This window comes from Eupeodes corollae, chromosome 2 (genome assembly GCF_945859685.1).
Source record: "Eupeodes corollae chromosome 2, idEupCoro1.1, whole genome shotgun sequence".
Classification (NCBI taxonomy): Eukaryota; Metazoa; Arthropoda; class Insecta; order Diptera; family Syrphidae; genus Eupeodes; species Eupeodes corollae.
Window position 1 is genome coordinate 81,235,559 of NC_079148.1, and position 18,575 is coordinate 81,254,133.

General features: G+C 32.2%; 3 protein-coding genes and 1 long non-coding RNA gene across 4 annotated transcripts; 2 read left to right on the forward strand and 2 right to left on the reverse strand.

Moving 5' to 3' along the window:
* The first annotated feature begins 896 nt into the window (after positions 1 to 896).
* On the forward strand, positions 897 to 5,542 carry LOC129944130 (serine/threonine-protein kinase fused). Its single transcript, XM_056053327.1, has 9 exons — positions 897 to 1,144; positions 1,214 to 1,798; positions 1,893 to 2,065; positions 2,127 to 2,744; positions 2,810 to 2,960; positions 3,029 to 3,157; positions 4,588 to 4,873; positions 4,931 to 5,223; positions 5,301 to 5,542. Exons 1-9 carry the CDS (start codon positions 1,034 to 1,036, stop codon positions 5,349 to 5,351), a joined length of 2,397 nt encoding a protein of 798 aa, XP_055909302.1. The 5' UTR covers positions 897 to 1,033; the 3' UTR covers positions 5,352 to 5,542.
* On the reverse strand, positions 5,482 to 18,074 carry LOC129944133 (seminal metalloprotease 1). Its single transcript, XM_056053331.1, has 5 exons — positions 17,835 to 18,074; positions 17,563 to 17,736; positions 6,087 to 6,247; positions 5,750 to 6,025; positions 5,482 to 5,689 (listed from the first exon to the last, which is right to left on the reverse strand). Exons 1-5 carry the CDS (start codon positions 17,971 to 17,973, stop codon positions 5,528 to 5,530), a joined length of 912 nt encoding a protein of 303 aa, XP_055909306.1. The 5' UTR covers positions 17,974 to 18,074; the 3' UTR covers positions 5,482 to 5,527.
* On the forward strand, positions 7,842 to 8,829 carry LOC129944134 (uncharacterized). The gene is made up of 2 exons (XM_056053332.1): positions 7,842 to 8,198; positions 8,260 to 8,829. The coding sequence occupies exons 1-2, from the start codon at positions 8,080 to 8,082 to the stop codon at positions 8,678 to 8,680; spliced, it is 540 nt and encodes a 179-aa protein (XP_055909307.1). The 5' UTR covers positions 7,842 to 8,079; the 3' UTR covers positions 8,681 to 8,829.
* LOC129944136 (uncharacterized) lies at positions 8,097 to 8,979 on the reverse strand. The gene is made up of 2 exons (XR_008781397.1): positions 8,867 to 8,979; positions 8,097 to 8,815 (listed from the first exon to the last, which is right to left on the reverse strand). It is a non-coding gene; the product is annotated as an uncharacterized LOC129944136 (long non-coding RNA).
* Positions 18,075 to 18,575: the final 501 nt, after the last annotated feature.

Consider the following 18,575-nt stretch of genomic DNA (forward strand, 5'->3'; position numbering starts at 1 on the left):
TTATTGCATTAAAGAAGAAATACAAAGCTTATTTGTATTTGGATGCGGCGCATAGTGTGGCAGCGATGGGACCAAATGGTCGCGGTATTATCGACCATTCTAATGGGCTTTGGCAGTGCTGGCGGTTAAATTGATGAAGTGATTCAATAGTCCTAAATTATTTAAGTTAACCACGAGATCTTAATCTGATTACTTATTAAGTTAAAAGGAATAAATAAATAAAGGAATAAGTTCATTTAATAATTCATTAAATAAGAATGTCATTTATTTGAGGTATGAGAAGGTATAAGCATAAAGTTAGTTACTGAAGATCTATTATATCTATTTGTATCACTAAAAATAAATAAGTAAAGTAAAATTAAAAGATGTTTTATTTTAATTGAAAAAAGTTAACATCCATCAAAGCCACAATTTTGTTGGGGGTATTTTGTTTTGTTCCAATTTGTAAAAATCCATTTCCAGAAATTTGTATTGACTTATGATATTAAAAAAAATATATAATTTTGAATTCCAACAATATATTTACTCTTTTCTTTCATACGCAAAAGATAGGACAGATCTGAAACAATTTCGTTTCGTGTATATGAGATAGAAAAAGTGAATAAATGTTTCCTGTGTATTGGTTTATTTCGTTGATTGCTTTTGGAGTTGCTTATGAGCGCGATGTTTGGGCAACTAACGATCAAACTATTTGGTTTCGAAAAAGTTGCATGTGCGCCCCTAGCCTTACATAGATCAAACTCGATTATTTTGATTGTCATACATCAACAATCACCTTAGCCGATTCTACCGCAAATCTTATTAATTTACTCACTGTACTCTTCTACTCTTTTGTATATCGTAGGAAATATATCTCGTTTTTGTATGAAAAGCTTTTTATCTGTCAATAAATGACCACTCCAACGTAACATTATCAGTTGTCACATTTGCCGCAAATATATTTGTTTGTTTTTGTTTATATTCTTGTAGTGCGCAACAAGTTCATCAAACTATTTAATTAATTTGTTAAACAAAAACAGCAAAAAATTGCCAAATGAATCGCTATACAGTAAGTTTGTTGATTGGTGAAGGTTCTTTTGGTCGCGTATATCGAGCAACTCGCAAGACAGATGACCAAATTGTTGCATTGAAAATAATATCAAAAGTGTGTAAATAAATTCGAAACATCTTTAACTAAACTATTACTACATAAAACTTAATATTTATTTTGTAGCGTGGACGTTCAAACAAAGAATTGAAGAATCTTCGACGAGAATGTGATATCCAGGCTAAGCTGAAACATCCAAATGTCATAGAGATGTTTGAGTCGTTTGAGACAAAACATGATTTGGTTGTGGTGACTGATTATGCCCAAACCGATTTGCATCGATATTTGGCCAAGAACGGTGCGATTTCAGAGGACAAAGCTCAAAAACTCATTTGTCATTTAGTGTCGGCTCTTTATTATTTACATTCCAATCGAATTCTTCATCGTGACTTGAAACCACAGAATGTCTTATTAAACGACGATTTGCATGCTAAACTGTGTGATTTTGGGCTGGCTAGAAATATGACCATGGGCACGCATGTGCTAACATCAATCAAAGGAACTCCACTTTATATGGCTCCTGAACTGCTCGCAGAAAGACCTTACGACCATCAAGCTGATCTCTGGTCACTCGGGTGTATTTCCTATGAGACTATGGCTGGACAGCCACCATTCTGCACAACTTCTATATTGCACCTGGTCAAACTTATCAAACACGAAGAAGTGAAATGGCCCAGCTTCTTATCAAGTGATTGTCGTTCATTTTTGCAGGTATCTAAATACACATATTTATTCTTTATTCTTAGGCGTACATTTTGTCTTGTTAAGAATGATATAATAAATAAGTAACGTAATTTGTTTAAAGGGCTTACTTGAAAAAGATCCATCATTACGAATAACATGGGCACAGATATTGTGTCATCCTTTCGTTGACGGAAAGATTTTAATATCTGGTATTGTTGCTGATTCGCCCTTTATCAACCCCAAAAAGAATTCTAAAGCAAACAAGCAAAGTATTTTAAAATCATCTCAAGACAGGTATAATTGTATTAAATAAATATAAAATGTTAACAAAACTATATATCTGTACATCTCATAGATCAAATGAGGAAGCCGAGAACATCAGTAAGAAGCTGGAATCGCTTTCTATACAGAGTGGTTCACAATGCACTGAAAATCTAACTTCATCTCGAGACAGCGTCAATGCTATTCTCCAAAGTGACATTGAGAATTTGGAAACTGATGTCGAAGATGGTGGCAATAGAGTAACAGTTCCCTTTTCCGACAGACCATATACAATGTGTGTTGATTCACCTGCAAAATCCATTGATCTTCTCAAGTCTAATCAACATCGAACAAATCAAATAACAAATTCAAAAGTTTGTTTTGTCACAGATAACTCAAATCTTGTAGTGAATCATCTGAATGATAACTTTAAACAAGACCTGCCTCAAAATGATAGCCCTGCTAAATCAAAAGCAAATCTTTCACTTAATATAAAAAAATCACCTCTTCCAAGTGCACCCGAAAAGACCAACTTGCGCAATAAAGATTTAGAGAAGAGAAAATTAAGTCAGAATTTGGATAATTTTTCTCTTAGATTAGGCACTAGCGTAGATGTGGTAGAAAATATTAAAAAGGGTGGAGAAAAAAAGGAAAAATTGTTAAAAGTTAGCACTCAGTCAACGGCGGGGACGGTCGAAGAGAAACAAAACGAGTATGCTTAGATAATAGTGATTGTAGTGTCTGCGAACATATTTTATAGTTTTATTAAACTTCTAGAAACATACCTCCTTGCCTGCTACCAGGATGGGATTCTTGTGACGAATCACAAAGTCCAGTGATTGAGAATGAAGAATGGTTGGCGTTTCTGCATCGATCAATTCAAGAGGTTCTCGATGGAGAATTAGATTCCTTGCAGCAACAGAATTTAGTAAGAATTCAACGAACGAACGGTACTAACTACTAATTGTAACTTTGTCTTTTTAATTTCGTCCATAGGTTAGTATTATTGTTGCACCCTTGCGAAATACAAATGCTACACCAAAAGTTGTTGAAGGTGTGGCCCAACTGCTGAGTCTGCCACTAGTGCTTGGAGGTCCCCCTAGTGTAATTGATCTTATTAAAACGGTAGGAAAATATTAGCTTTCAGTTTTGTGATAACTTTCTTTACACTTTGGGAGCTATTTGCAGAAATAATAAGTAACCCAACGTAAATATTGTGAGAGCAACTTTTCACTCGGAATACAACGCGGCACAGACAGTAGCAAAAAAGAGAGAAATCTGATTTTATGCTAATAATGTAACTCATCATTCATTCATGGAATTCCAGGTTTTTTACAATAGGTCAAGTTAAAATATTCGTGATTGCTATCCGTCACCGTAATATGCCTCGAAAAAGGAAAGTCAACAGCGAAAAGAATAGTTGAACCATCGCCCCGTGAAAACGTTGTACCGAAAATTCTTTCTGAAAACTGTTGGCCCGGTATGATGTAAAGGAATGATTCCGAAGAAATTAGATATAAATGGACTTGGTACCAAAAGGATAAGCTGTCATAATCTATAATATTGATGACTTTATCGACACACTTAGATCAGTGTAGATCCATTGTGATATCCCGAAGTATTTAATTTCCCTAAAAGTGAATTAGGCATTTGGAGGCTTTGATAGAGCCTAATGGGCTGTTTTTTCAAATGTATACCAGTTCTTCATGATTATTTAAGAATTTTCTGCCCAAAATGTATATGTTTTTAGTGTTGCATAGTGCCGGTGTCTTCTTGCTCTCTAGCTTCAGAAAACGCATTCATTGAGACGTATTTTGCAGCGCATGCCACTGCTAATACCTCGGCTTGAAAGACACTGCTTTAATCTTGAAGTCTGAAGGAGTAAGCAAGATTGAGTGTCTCAGAAGAGGCATCTACTTCAGCACCCATTTTCTTGCTTTCAGTATAATGTCGACTCACTATGTATCGAGTACTGCTCATACATTCATTTTTATAAGGGAAAATAAATGTAGCTTGATTTCATAACATAAGTGGGAATTTATCTATATTAGCGATTACATGTTCTGGTATTTCCCTCTTATTTATAAACAGTACTAGGTCTGTTTCGTTTAAATTTTGGATATTACTTTGTTCAGTTGTTCACTTATATTGTACTGATTTGTACGTTGTTGACAGCCTCTTCGGTTAAAATACGCGGACAGTGTATACTCACCAAGCAGTGTACTGCAGTTTTTACACTTAACGGCTTTAGAATAGAAGTGTTTTGAAGGTCTGTAGTTTTGAACACTAGTGAGTGAACACTTACATATGCATATTAATTAATTTCAATCGCTCTATAAAAAACTATAATTTTTATTCAAACATCGTTTTTTTATTTGACCATATTATCCAACTGTTAGAAAACAAGAAGGATCTCAATTCATCTTAAACTTTTGTGGTTGAAGAACATCAAACGAAAAACTTTCACTGAAATTAGAAGAAAAAAAAACAAATATCGAGACATTTTTAATTATCTATTAAATTCTCAGCTAATTATTTTCGCAATTTAATTTAAGGTGTACGCAGAAGTTAAATTGGTTCCTAATTTGATGTTTGCATCAAAACTACTCTTGAGCACAAAATCCATAAATGACTCTAATTCTTCACTGCCTACCTATTCCAATACAAGAACTTCAATTCGATCCGTTTCGGAACTTACGAAGGAAGAAATTGTAACCGCATCCCGTCTTTATGAATTAATATGTCATTTGGTTCATTTAAAGGAGCAATTTCTCTCACAATTTTGTGATGCAGTTGTAATATTGTCTGCCGATGATCTTTTGATAAATTTCTTAAGTCATGGTTAGCTTTCAAACTAAAAAATGCTGACAGTTTTTTTAAATACACTTTTTTTTCTAGATATTAAAAACAAACACACTATAAGAATTACGAATTGCGTAATAGCTCTGCTGTGTTGTGTATTGCGTGAACTACCAGAAAATGCCGACCTAGTGGAAAAGATTATCTTTAGTACTAAACTGGATTTGATTAATTTAATAAAACAAGAAGATCAACTACTACGAATACGATTATGCATGTTGTTTCGATTATTAAGTCGATTTAGCTTGCGGGGTCTTCAAAATATTTGGTCATCTGAAGTCAGAAGAACCATCGAGTCGTTTATCGATGATAAAAATGAAGAAGTTCGAATGGTAATGTGAATTATTTGTTTTAAAAAACTTTGGCTGTAATTTGATTGTTTAATTTTTCTTTGTTTTTTTTTTTTCAGGAAGCTCAATGCATGTTAGATGAACTTAAACATTTTTCCTTTTACGCATAAGAAAAGTGTTTCCATACATCAATGTCTAATACTTACAAAAATTAAGTGGCCTATTTTCTTTAATGTATGTTTTGATTAAAACAACGACTGTCAATTTCTAAATTGCATTAAATAATTAAGCTGAGCTATTAAAAATCTAAACCAGAAATTGTAAAATGTAGGCAATAAACACTTTTTTATTTTCCTAGAAATTGTTGGAAGAACTTTATTAACTCCTGCAGGAAATCGAAGTTTTCTTCAGATGATTCATCATCACACTCGCCATCGTACATTTCGCTCAGTTTTTCGATATCTTTTGGAGAAAGACCTTTTCGCTGACCTATTTTAACTCCACTTCTCTAAAAAAAAGAACACCAGACATAAATACTATATTTTTTTTACAATCATAAGAAACTCACTAATGGTACTATCGTAGGGTTTCCATTTTTGGAAAATGCTTTTTCACTATAGTGCATTATACTTCCGAAATCATATCCAACATCGAAATCCGTAATACGATTAGCATCGTATTTGTTAAAATTATGTTGATGCTTTTCGAGAATATTCTCCCACTGAATTTTAACATATTCGTCTCGATCAGTAGCACTTTGTTGATGATAGAACCCAACTGCATGAAGAAGTTCATGTATAACAATACCATGTGTAACACACTTTGGAGTACTAAGATTTAAAACCTTAACAACAAAAAGAATAGACGTATGTACATATGTAAATGTGTTATGTAGACATTTTTACCTGTCCACCTTTCCGCATTCCAACGCTAGACCAACATCCAGAATAGTTTCCTTTAAAAACTATGAAATTAGAATCTCCTTCTTGATAGGGTCGAAATCGTATACAAGTATTTTTATGATATTCTTCGAATGCACCCAATATTGTTCCAATTTCACTGCCATCTGTAAAAAAAATGATTAAAAATAAATTAGGTGGCGCAACAGTCCGTTTGAGAACCAGGGCCTATTGACTGACAACTCTCAACTATTCCTGTGTGCGAGTACTATTTTCAGGGATGGAAGGGACCTACAATTTTAAGCTGAATCCGAACGGCAAATTTGAGAAAGCACTTTTCATGACAAGAATTACTCTTGGAGCATTTGTCAATTCCTCGCAAGAGGCAGTACTCGTGAAAAAAACGTAAGGAGGCTTAGGCAAGGATCGAACCCAATGCCTCTCACATGATAGTCCATTGCACTAACCATCACGGGTACTAAAAAAAATGATCAAGCAATAAAATAAAAAAGTGCATTGTATCACTTTTTGTGATATAAATGATATGTATAATGAATATACATATGCTTGGTCGTCTTAGAGATTAACATGCATACGTAAGTTAACGACACATCGCACCCATAGAATGAAAGTGACCTAACTCAAAAATTGCAACTTGTGGGAAATGAACAAAAATTCTTCAAAAAAGTTTAATTTTGAGTAATTTTGATTGGATTTCTCACATACATATTTTAATGAAAGTTAATTATTTACCAAATTATGTGAGAAATACAATTAAAATTACTCACAACTACACTTTGTTGAAGACTTTTTGGTTATTTCCCACAAGTTGCATTTTTTGAGTTAGGTCACTTTAATTCTATGGGTGCGACATACGCTATACAATTATAAAAAAAAGCCATATCGTCGATTCTTCCGTTCCCATGGGAAAACAATTGGGCCAGCAGTTTGCTGACAAAGCGCTTGGAATCAGCTTTCGCCGCACGCAGTAGTGTCTTATAATAAGTTACTTTAAGTTAAACTTAAAAATTGTAATTTAGTCTTAAGATAATCTTGATTGAATTAAGACTTTTAATAACGTGTAAACATTTGATTGGCAACCAACTAAGAGCGACTCTGAATGTGAATTATTATTAAAATAACAATGCATAAGTCAACGGAATGAAATAATAACAACAAGGACCAGCTTAAATCAAGAGTCGATGGACATTGAGGACCGCGAAGGACGGAAGAAGCAAGGTGAATAATACCCCAGTAGAAAAAAAATAATGTTGCTCACATCAGCGTTCCTGGTTCTATTAAAGTACGAACCTGGCAAAACCAAAAGACCACCGATAGATAGCAATGTTAATTCTTTAATAATAACGCCAAATAGTGGTGAAACGTTAAGAAAACCAGATCATCTTTCTACGGTTTTAAAATTATTTTCCCCACTTATCACAGACACCCTGTAATAGATTCGAAATTTTCTAACACAAAAATAATTGATATTTTTAATAGATATTTGAATCAGTTCGATATTCATGGCTTACAGAGAAGGGAACGAATCTTAGGCAAAATGTATAAAATTTGCCTCATCCATTTCAAACAGTAAAGAATTAAATTTGCAAGAAAATCAGTTATAGATTAATTTGAACAAGAATTTAAAATAATAAAGGAATAATAACGAGAATAGTAAAGACAACATTATTTTCTAGCAAATGAGTGCAAAATATGTAAAGAACACAAGTATGATAGACACCTTAATAAACCCTTAAGGGCTTATTATGGATCACAACTCAACTTAGTTGAGTTGTAATCAAGACAACTCAATTTGAAGACAACTGCAAAAAAAAATCGTATTATGGGAGACAACTTTTTTCAGTTGAGTTGACCAAATACGTTGCCTACTTTTATGTGCTTGTTTCGTGTCAAAATCAGCTGTGTAAAGTAAAATACGTAGAAATTTCAAAATTTTAAATTCAGTGCAAAATTTTATAAAAAGACAAAATAATAGGAAATGGAGAGTTCTATTGATTTGTTTCTTGGAAATTCGGAAGAAGAAAATCCCCTGAATGTTGCGCTGATGAGAAAAAATATTCGAGATCACTCCAATCCATTGGAACTTCCAAACAAAAAGTATTATTTATAAACGAATTCTTTGATGAGTGTTGATTTTAATGTCTTTGTTTTGTTTCAGATTTATAAGTTATTTTAGACTCAACAAAGACGCATTTGTTTATGTGCTAAATGAAATCAAAGATCATTTGAAACAACCACAGCGTTCCTCCGCAATCCCACCAATTCTCAAACTCTGCACTGCCCTACGTTTCATGGCAGAAGGAAGTTACCAAAAGTGCAGTGATAATGATTTTAATTTAGGCCTTGCTCAGCCAATAGTTTCGGTAGTGGTAAAAAAAGTGCTAGACGTAGTAGAAGAACGTATCTGTCCACAATGCATTAAGGCTCGTTTGACAAATGATGAGATGAATTTATCAAAAATTAATTTTTACGAGAAAACCAGATTTCCTGGAGTAATAGGATGCATCGATGGAACTCATGTTCGAATCATAGCACCAAAATATGGTGGTCTTGATGGTGGTCCAATGCTATTCAGTTGAACAGCTATATTTTCCCATTCTTCGTCTTGGGTTCTTTTTGTGGAACCGAATTGTCCCTTGCCTCTGGCCAGCTCAGGTTTCTGCTGCAGAACCTCAATCAACCTCTCGAATTGGGCAGGTTTAGTTATTTTTAATCTAAAAAATTATTTTCTTACAGATGTTTATATTATTATTTGTAAAACTTACATTTTTTTTCCCATTTTCTTAAAAAAAATTGGTTTTCAATGAACTGTTGATGCCTACAGTTATTTTTTTGTACACATAAATGCACTACACAACTAGTAAATATCAGTTGCTGAATTTTGACAACAATCACAATTGAGAGACAACTCAACTGGCTTACATAATAACCCGAACACACTTAAAAAGTCAACCATTTTTTAGTTGACTACTGGTTGACTTGTGACAGTCAAATAGTTGTGATCAGTAATACCGATTGCCGGATTACAACTCAACTTTGTTCTTAGTTGTCTTACATAATAGGCCCTTTAATACAACCATCTCCTATTTATTTATATTACGAACACGAAAATTATATTGAACGCCATAGACAAGCTTTCAAAATATTCATTGTTAAAGATCCTTAAATCAACCATATACAACAGCTCTATTCATTCCACTACAGGAAAAAAACACAACAACTTTGAAACAACAACAACTTATTAAATATAATAAAAAAGTTGTATTAAATGGACTTACAATAGAAAAGATAAACGGAATTACAAATTTAACAAACAATGCACTTCAAAATGTAAACTAAAATATAATTTAGAATTAATAAAAACAGTAATTGTAAAAATTGCTTACGCTATAGGTATACACTGCGAAAAAGCCAATATTGTTGTATGTATAAATACAGACGAAGCTTTAGGATTTGCAAATATCAAAATTGATTCTAATAATAAAAATATAATTTATATACATACATATTAGAACTACCAACAAGCTATAATAATTGTTTGTAGCAATTTTATATTAAAGCCGTAAAAAGAGAATGTCACTAATAAAATTCCATACGATAAAATGTATGAAATAATTAAAGAATGTAAGAAATATAATGCATTTTATTTAACAAAAAAATATAATAGATAGTTACCGTAGGGTTAATAGGATGAAAGAAATAAATACTGTACAAAATTCTGCTATTGAACCAAAGAATCTATAGAAAGTCTTATCAAGTTTTTTTAACAATAATACGGCAGAGGTTCAGCGTTGCCGCAGGGCTTCACGAAAGTGTAACACGTTTTTTTTTTTAAAAAACGTAACAAAAGCGAAAAAATGTAACAAATTAAAAAATAATGATTTAAATCGAAGAATGCTCTTGAACTCAATTTTTAATTTTTAATAGGAACATAAGTTTTCTTCATCATAGTTTTTAAATTAAGTACGAAACTATACATTAAATAATAAGTTTATAAATTATTATAAGTGAGACACATTTTAAGTTTTGCATAAAACATGTATAGGCACATTAAGAGAATTGATCTTTTATTTGTTTTGCAAACATTATTGATTCAATGGTATTCAAGCGATATCTATTGGTTAAATCATTTTTTGTCAAATTTATTCGAAAACCTTCAGCTTGAAACTCTACATTCATGGTTGTAACAATATCAAGTAAATGGGAAAGAAAAAATAAATAAATTTTACAATTTGGATTTTCAATTTTTTCAGCTATTTCTTTTGACGTGTTTAATCCATCCTCTGCAGCTGAAGAACCAAAACAGTTGAAGCACTGTACACTGCCTAAATTCTACCTACTACTTTCTTAAGTAACAGCCACAAAGTTCCAGCGTTTTTTTTAAATTGTATGGTTTTTTATTCCGACATAATGTTGAAATTATTTAAATTCAAAAATTCTTTTAGGACTATACGAAAAAAAAGTATAAATATCGCGAACCACCTTTTCAACTTCAATTGGTAATTTCTTACACACAAGTGCAGAGAATGGCAAACACACCTTATATAAAATATATCAGAATTATAGCTTCTAAACTTTGCTGCTAGCCCCTTTAATTCACTTTGCCATTACAGTTGCATTATCGGTTGCTAGGCCGTTTATATTTGAAATTGGTATTTGCATGTTTTGTAAATGCTTTTTATGCAATCAAAAATTAATTGCGCATCTGACCGATCCAGCTTCAGAATTCCGAAACATTTTTCACGCAGTCTTTTTTCTTTTTGGCAATAGAATCGAGCTACTTACATACATCCGTTTTTTTGTCGGCAATCAATGAGAATGGTGTTTTCTGAATGACGTATGCCAATTCCTTTTTTGCTTCGACTAAAAAATGATTTTTTACAATTCCAGTGGCCTTGGTTCTCGCGCATCTTATATTTTTAACAATTAAGGAGTCAGGGAAGCATTTTCGGCAACGTATCCAAAATTGACATTGGAAGATGGTGGACGATGCAAAACATCACCAGACAATATTCGGCAAATTTTGTTTTGCTTACCAAACTGCTTTCTTTACTCGCCGATATAATTGTGTCTATGGTGGTTTTCAATTCGTCGCCTTAGTGACACAAAGACGTATGTCAATATTTGCTGATTTTTAGGAGAGACGATTTTGTTATTTTTTTTGCCATTTTTCATTTATATGAGTCCCATGAATACTTTTGTAAAGTTAACTTTTAAAAATTTCAAGATTAACATTCTATAGCTATAGAATAGATAAAATATTCTTAATTTTTTTGTGACTTTAAAGATATTTTATTCAATAAAGTGAAAATATAGACTGTTACGTTTATTTGCCTCTAACGATAGTAAATACTTTGACGCTTTTTGTTTTGTTACGTTTTTGAATAGAATAATAATTTTCAAAGAAGCTTTCTTATTTATTTTGTTTTATAATTTTTTTCTTTTAATATAAGTACATAAGCCATTTAAATCTAGTTATCACTTTCGTCATCCAAATCGGAAGTAATGCGAGGGTATTATACCTTTGTTACAAAGGTCAAACAAATCACTATATTTTTTAGTTTTTATAGACTTAGTAAAACATTGAGTTAATTTTGGTAACTCATCTTTCATCTATTGCCGCCGAATTATTTTTACAGCTTTGAACTCTTCCAGATCCTTGTCATACTTAAAAAAGATGTTATTTATATCAGTTTTTCTAAACCCTTAAGTATCAACCTTACGATTTTTAATCAAAGTTGAACTTACTGCTTTGAAGCTAAAGATACCCTAGCGTCCCATTTCTACCACTGTATATTTTGATTGTTTTGATGCCATCCTTACGACAGTGAACCATCCAACGGGGTCAAATATTTTAATGTTTTTTTTAACATCGTTCAATATGGACATGAACGGAATCGCCTACCATCATAGAGTGTCCAGGTTCAAAATAACAATGATCTATTTTCGTAATGTCAAGTGATTGAACCGAGTAGAGAAGCATTTCTGAAATGTTAACGTTTCAATTCTGCCCCCCACAAGTATCGCTCATCAGGACAAATGCTTTGCCGTCGCAATGTTGCCTAATATATATATATATATAGACAAGATGCCACTTCGTCCGAACCTCTTCCAGCCATTCCCTCATGCCACATAAAACAGGTAGCTTCTTTGGTTCCAACATTGTATACAGCCAGATTGTTAACTGACAAACGTCTTTTATAAAATATGGCTTTCGCATTTGAGCTAGGTCAGTATCTTACAGCTTCCAAATCAAATTCATTAAAATGAATGTTTTTGGCAATAGCATCTACTTTAATTTATCATGGAATTCTCTAGCACTAAATTTTCTCTTTAGGTGTTGCTCATATTCATCACGAAGCTAATTTTTTTCCTCCTCATAAGAATTTTGAAACCGAAAGCATTTTCACAGTGTGGAATTTAAGGTAAGTAACATTCGTACATTTTTTGTAAATAAAGATCCGAGGGCAAGTACTCATAATTGGTTGACTTTCTACAATAATGAGAAGGAACTTTTGAGAAAGAATTAATATTTTTTTATAAATTCTCTCGCATCTTCAGGCCGTTTGATTCCAGATAGATGACAGCCTTTTTTTTACTAAAGGCAACAACGTTACAATCTGATCTATTTTTTAACAATATTTCTCACAAATGTTTTAGAAAGGTTGAATGTAGCAATACAAAAAAACCTTAACAAACTTGAATTTTTACACCATTTTTAACAAGGAAAAACATCTTCGTGTTTGAACGTCGTAAATGTTGAGCTGGAGTTCTAACTGATTTTTTAATATTATAAGCCGTATTACATTAGTTTGTTTTATGTTTGCTCAGGACTAGATCAGAGCTTGCATGGTGCATCTTAAATTCACGCTGAAGATGCATTAGGGCCAGTAATGTCTATTTAATACGTCTGGGAGACGTATGATTATCTTTTATGAAACTTTTGTGCACTGAACAAAAGTATATGGGGAAAAACTTTTTTTCTCACAAATTACTAGCACTATTTTTTATAGTTAGCTTACCCCTCAATGAACTAATTTACCAAATATTAAGACTCTAAGTCAACTCAAAGGTTTCTTTAAAAAATAAAGAATTTTGTTCGTTCTGTGGTGGTTCAGATTTTTTATAAATTTTGCTCAAATTTTGCTTCTTTTGTACAATTATTGATTCATTTTACTTAAAATAACCCAAACAATAAATTAAACCACAAAATAATGATGAAAAATCAATGGTCATCTTTTAAACGCACTTGATAAGTAGCATACGTCTCTGAGACGTATGATTATCTTTCACGCACTAAAAAATATGATTATTTTTAGGGTTAAACGCACTTCACACAGATTAAAAAAAAATAATAAAATAAATTTTTAAAGAAAAAAAAAAGTTTGGAGAAAAAAGTATAAAAAAAAGAAAAAAAAGTAACAAATACAAAAAAATTAAGAGAAGTGTAACACTTTTGTTACACTTGTAACATTGTGGCAACGCTGCACTGGTTATGATCATGTTTTTGGTACATCAAGGATTTGTGGTTCAACGCTTGAATGCAAAAACATCATTTCTTAACGGTGACCTAAAGGAAACCATATACATGTACATATGATAGCCAATAGGTTTTAAAGTGAAAGGGAAATAGAAGTTTGTTTGCTTGTTGAAGAATAGTACCTAAGGATTAAAACAAGATGCTAGGGCATGGAAGAAAGCAAGGCATACAGAACTATACTCTGTCCAACAAAAATTGTCAGTATACGTCTTATGGGAGAGCTTTTTTCTTGCAAATGTGCCAGTCAGTGGTTTTATGAGCTTTTTACCTACTGAAAAAGAAAATTCAACCACTGACTTACACATAAATTGTTGTTGTAATTAAGCTTCGACCAGCGTACATCCCCAGCCCCACGACCTTTACCATGCGCAGCCATCAAAGCCACAGTGCCACACTGATAAAAATAATGTGTTCACAAACAACCCTCTTCATATGTATTGAAAATAAGCAGGTTGTTATTAGATTACCATTTCTACGTTAATGCAAATCATCGTGGATTTTTCTTCGGATTTTGCTTGGGAGCTTTCAGAATGTGTGCTTTTTTAAAAGCTTTTGAGAAAAAATATGGGAATGGTTTTGTAGCTTGCTGTTTTTCGGTAAGTGAAGTTTATTTATTATTCTTCGGAAATTAACCCTTTGTTCCCGGAGATGTCAACTTTTTCAAATATTTGTATAAAAACTTAAAATTTATATAGAATGTGTATAATGAATAATGCATTTAAATAAAAAAAATAATATTCACTAAAAATTGAAAAAAAAAACTGTTTTTATTTCCTACTGGTTTCACAGCAAAACCACATCCAATTAGCTTAATAAATGGGCCATATTTCATATATTGTCACAAATTATATTTCTTATAACAAAAAAGTTAAATATTCTTGCATATATGTATTCACTTTACTTACTTTTAATTATAAAAAAAACATTAAATAATTCTAATAATCCACAGCGAAAAAAAGCATTCCAAATGATACGAACGATCAAATTATGTGCAAAGTATTACTTACAATGCACCGGATCGGAAACAACCCTAATCATTTTTTTTTACGGTTTTAAAAACAATTAGAGTTCCTATAAAACCACATGGTTTCATCGTGAAACCAGTTGGAATATAAAGAAAAAATATAGAGAATGTGGTTTAATTGCGAAACCACTAGGAAGCAAAGGGTTGAGTTTAAGAGTGAAAAATAGTGATTTTCCATAAAAAAAATATTCTTTGAAAAAGTGTTTATTTATACGGTGTTTTATAATCAGTGCCAAAAAAAGAACTGCTTTTATCAAATTATAAATCTGTGCTGTGTTGTTTATAAATTGTGTATTTGTGAATATTGTGTGATACAGAATCTAAAATAGCGTCAAGTTATTCCAAGGATTGAAGTGCCGACAAAAAAGAAAAGCCACCAAAAAATTTAACGGTAATTTGAAAAATAAGACAGAATCCGTAAAACAAGCTTCGGAAATTTTTTCTGCAACAGAGCGAACTGTCTACAGACTAATAAATGAAAATAAGACGAAAGGCCACAACTCATCATCAAAAAAGAAAAAAAATTCTGGTCCCAGAAGAAAGAGCGATGATTTCGACAAATGTGCAATCAGGCAAATTGTTCATAATTTTTTTTTCTAACAACGAATTCGGTTTTTGAATTCGGGATTATGTACATAATTTTGAAATTTTCTTAAACAAAATTTATTTTAAACTTTCAATTTAAAATCAAAAGTTGGTAGCCCTATTAATATTTATCAGAGCTTTTTCGAAATGTATAATGGACACTACGGAAACCTTGTAATATTTGCTCTCTCTCACAGCTTAACGAGATTTCACTTCAGTCAGAGTGAGAGGTAAACGTCCTATCTTCTCTGTACTGCCAATTTTTGTTGGACAGAGTATAGTAAATATTTCTATGGATCCAAACCAAATTAGTAGATAAATGATTCAGAAGCAATGATGGGTAAATGCAAATTTGAAAAATTAACCCGATATTTTTTATATATTTCAGTGAACAGAAGATCAGATACATATATCAACAAGCATTTCAATTTCAGTACAAAATGTCAATTAGCCTAACAAAACGATTGGAATAACATATAGTGAAGTATGTATCTTGAAAAAACTTCGAAAGTTCAACTGCTATTAAGTAAAATTAATTATATGAAAGGAAACACTTTGATGTGCATATTACTTGATTAATTAGATTTTCCTATGTAAATTTTAATTTTGTTTGTTCTAAGCATTTTCATAGTTTGTTTAACTTTCTTGCCAATTTGTTTAAAACATTTTTTTTTGAAATTATTTCCATCGTTTTTGTATCCAATCGAATGTTTGTAAAAGAATACATTTTCCTGTTCAGTCACATGATTATGAAAAATTACACACAAATGAAAATTTTTTACATTTACAACTTGGGTGATATTTGTTTGCAGTCTTCATTTAAGTTCGATTACTTACCAAAGAAAAGGCTGGGATGCGACCTACACATGATAACTTCCCGTTAGTACCCTTTGAAATAACTAACTTCAATACATGTACATACATATGTATGTACTATGTATGTATGCAATCAATAATTAAAATTTTTTTAATTTTACGAAAAGTTGACAACAATACTTTGTTTAAGATGAAATAAATTTAAACTCAGTCTTTTTTTCTTTTTCAAGACATTTGAATCGAAAAAAATTTGTTTGCAGTTTGTGTTAGTGGCTTCGTAGGTTTTTATTTTTGTAAGAAAAACTTTCAATTGTATTTTTCTTACCAAATGATAAACAAAATTTGTATACGGCAAAATGAGTTTAAATTCAATGGGCAGGTTATGGCGGCATAAGGGACTTGAAGGCAACACAAGTTCCTATTGCCTGATTGCTGTCAAAAAAATTGCCTTCTAATTAAGGCTTTATTGAAAAGTTGACTCGAAGTTAAGTCAAGAAAAAACTCTCAAGTCTACTTATGTCAAGATAACAGTTGGTCATGTTTTTCCATTCAACTGAAAACTGAATTCTACAACTTTGTGATTTATTTATTTGATGCACAATTTTATTTTAGGTTTTGTGTGAAAGAGTTCCTTGTCGTATTGGAAAGGGAATAAGAACTTTTTCTCTGCAGTACAAAACACAACTTATGATGAACTTGTCACCTGTGTTTAATTTTTTTAACACAGTTTTTATTTAAGTCAAGTTTAGTTCTAAGTTTGAAATTAATGATATCTGGAAAATTAACCAGCTGCCTTGGTCTTATTATAAGTTCAAGAAATGTCGTAGTGCAAATTAATTACCTTTTAATGTCAGAACCTCACAAATGTCTTTGTACGTTGTCAAGATATTTAAGTCGGAAATCAATTTTAACCTATTCTTAGTAGTATGAGATATAAGATGAGGACGTTAAAAAGGTAAACCGATCATACGGACGTATGGTCATCGGTCGAGAAATGCCTAAACGTCCAATCGGATGTATTACAACAACTTCGAATGAGAAGTTTTTAAAAAGTTTAAATTATAATATTGCTGTATGTCAAATGCACACAAATAAAACAGCATTATGCATTTTAACAACGCAACCAATAGAGTCAAGTACCTGATGTTTAACATCAAGTACCTGAAAATTAAGCTGTGATATAAATGTCTTTCTCGTCTAGTTTAATAATTTATTTTTTTGCTTGGTTTATTTTATTTTGTATTTGTTATTCATTTTAAATTTGTGTCAGTGCTGTCGGGAGGACGCAATACGGAGTTTTTAACAATTATAATGTGATTTAATACAAGTATTGAATAAAGAACAAAAAAATCCTCTGAAGAAGTAAGGAATTCTTACGAAACGTTGGGTAAAAGAATGGAATAAAGTTTTTTATTTATTCGCATTCCAAAAACAAAAAGACCAAAAGAGCCTAATAAAACATAATAAAAACTAAAGGTTATTTATACATAACTCACCGAAATCCTTGCTATCTATGTAGAAAGGTATAACTGCTTTTGGCCAATAGTAGCTTTCATTAAGCAAGCCATTTCTTCGGCTATCATTATATAGCATTATATCGCCTTCGAATAGTTCACAATGTTCCCAAAGATTAGTCCCACATTCTTCAGACCAATCGATAAACTCTGGACCTAGAATATCAAAGAATACATACTTCACACTCCTTAAAATATTTGTAACCATCTATTACAAACCTCTGCTGGAGCTGAATAGGTCTCCACCTACTTACTGTTCTTCAATTTTAACATCTTTGTATTGGGACCATATCGAGGCACCGGAGGCATCACAGGATTCCAACTCTGCATAGACGCAGATAATATAATGGGCAAGGCAATTACGCTCAGAATATATCCACAAAAGACATACATTTCCTTAAAAGTCACAACGTCACAGTCGATACCGATGCCGCTTCCTCAGCGATAGACCTTTTTCCAAATAAACACCGCCCGCGCACTTAAGAATAATAAATATCTCCGTCATTAGGCAGGGTCTTTTATAGCCTCAGTCCAAACGGGCGCGATTACCTATTTTTGTGTCAATGATATTCAAAAAAACCGATTTGTGGGATCAATGCAAGACAGCTTATCAATATCCAAATCGAAGAGAATTGGAAGAGAATCATACATCGTATAGTGATCGTATAGTCGTAGTTGCTGTCGTGTTTGCCATCGTTCGTTGCGTGGATCGTTGATCGTCGATCGTCGACAATGAAGTTTTCGTCTTCAAGAATTTGGGTTAGAACACCGTCATGCATACGAACCGAAGTTCAATTGAATCGGGTAATATTCTGTATGGAACACCCTAATCGTTCGTGGTTGCAGATAGAAAGCTCAGATAGCACCAAAACCTTCGGCTCTAAACAATGTACAATGTACATATCTACCTATTCTAAGCAACGAATGATTCATCGTGCAAAGAACAGCGAAGGAAGATATACTGCTCCACTGTCATCATCAACTTACCTTCACCT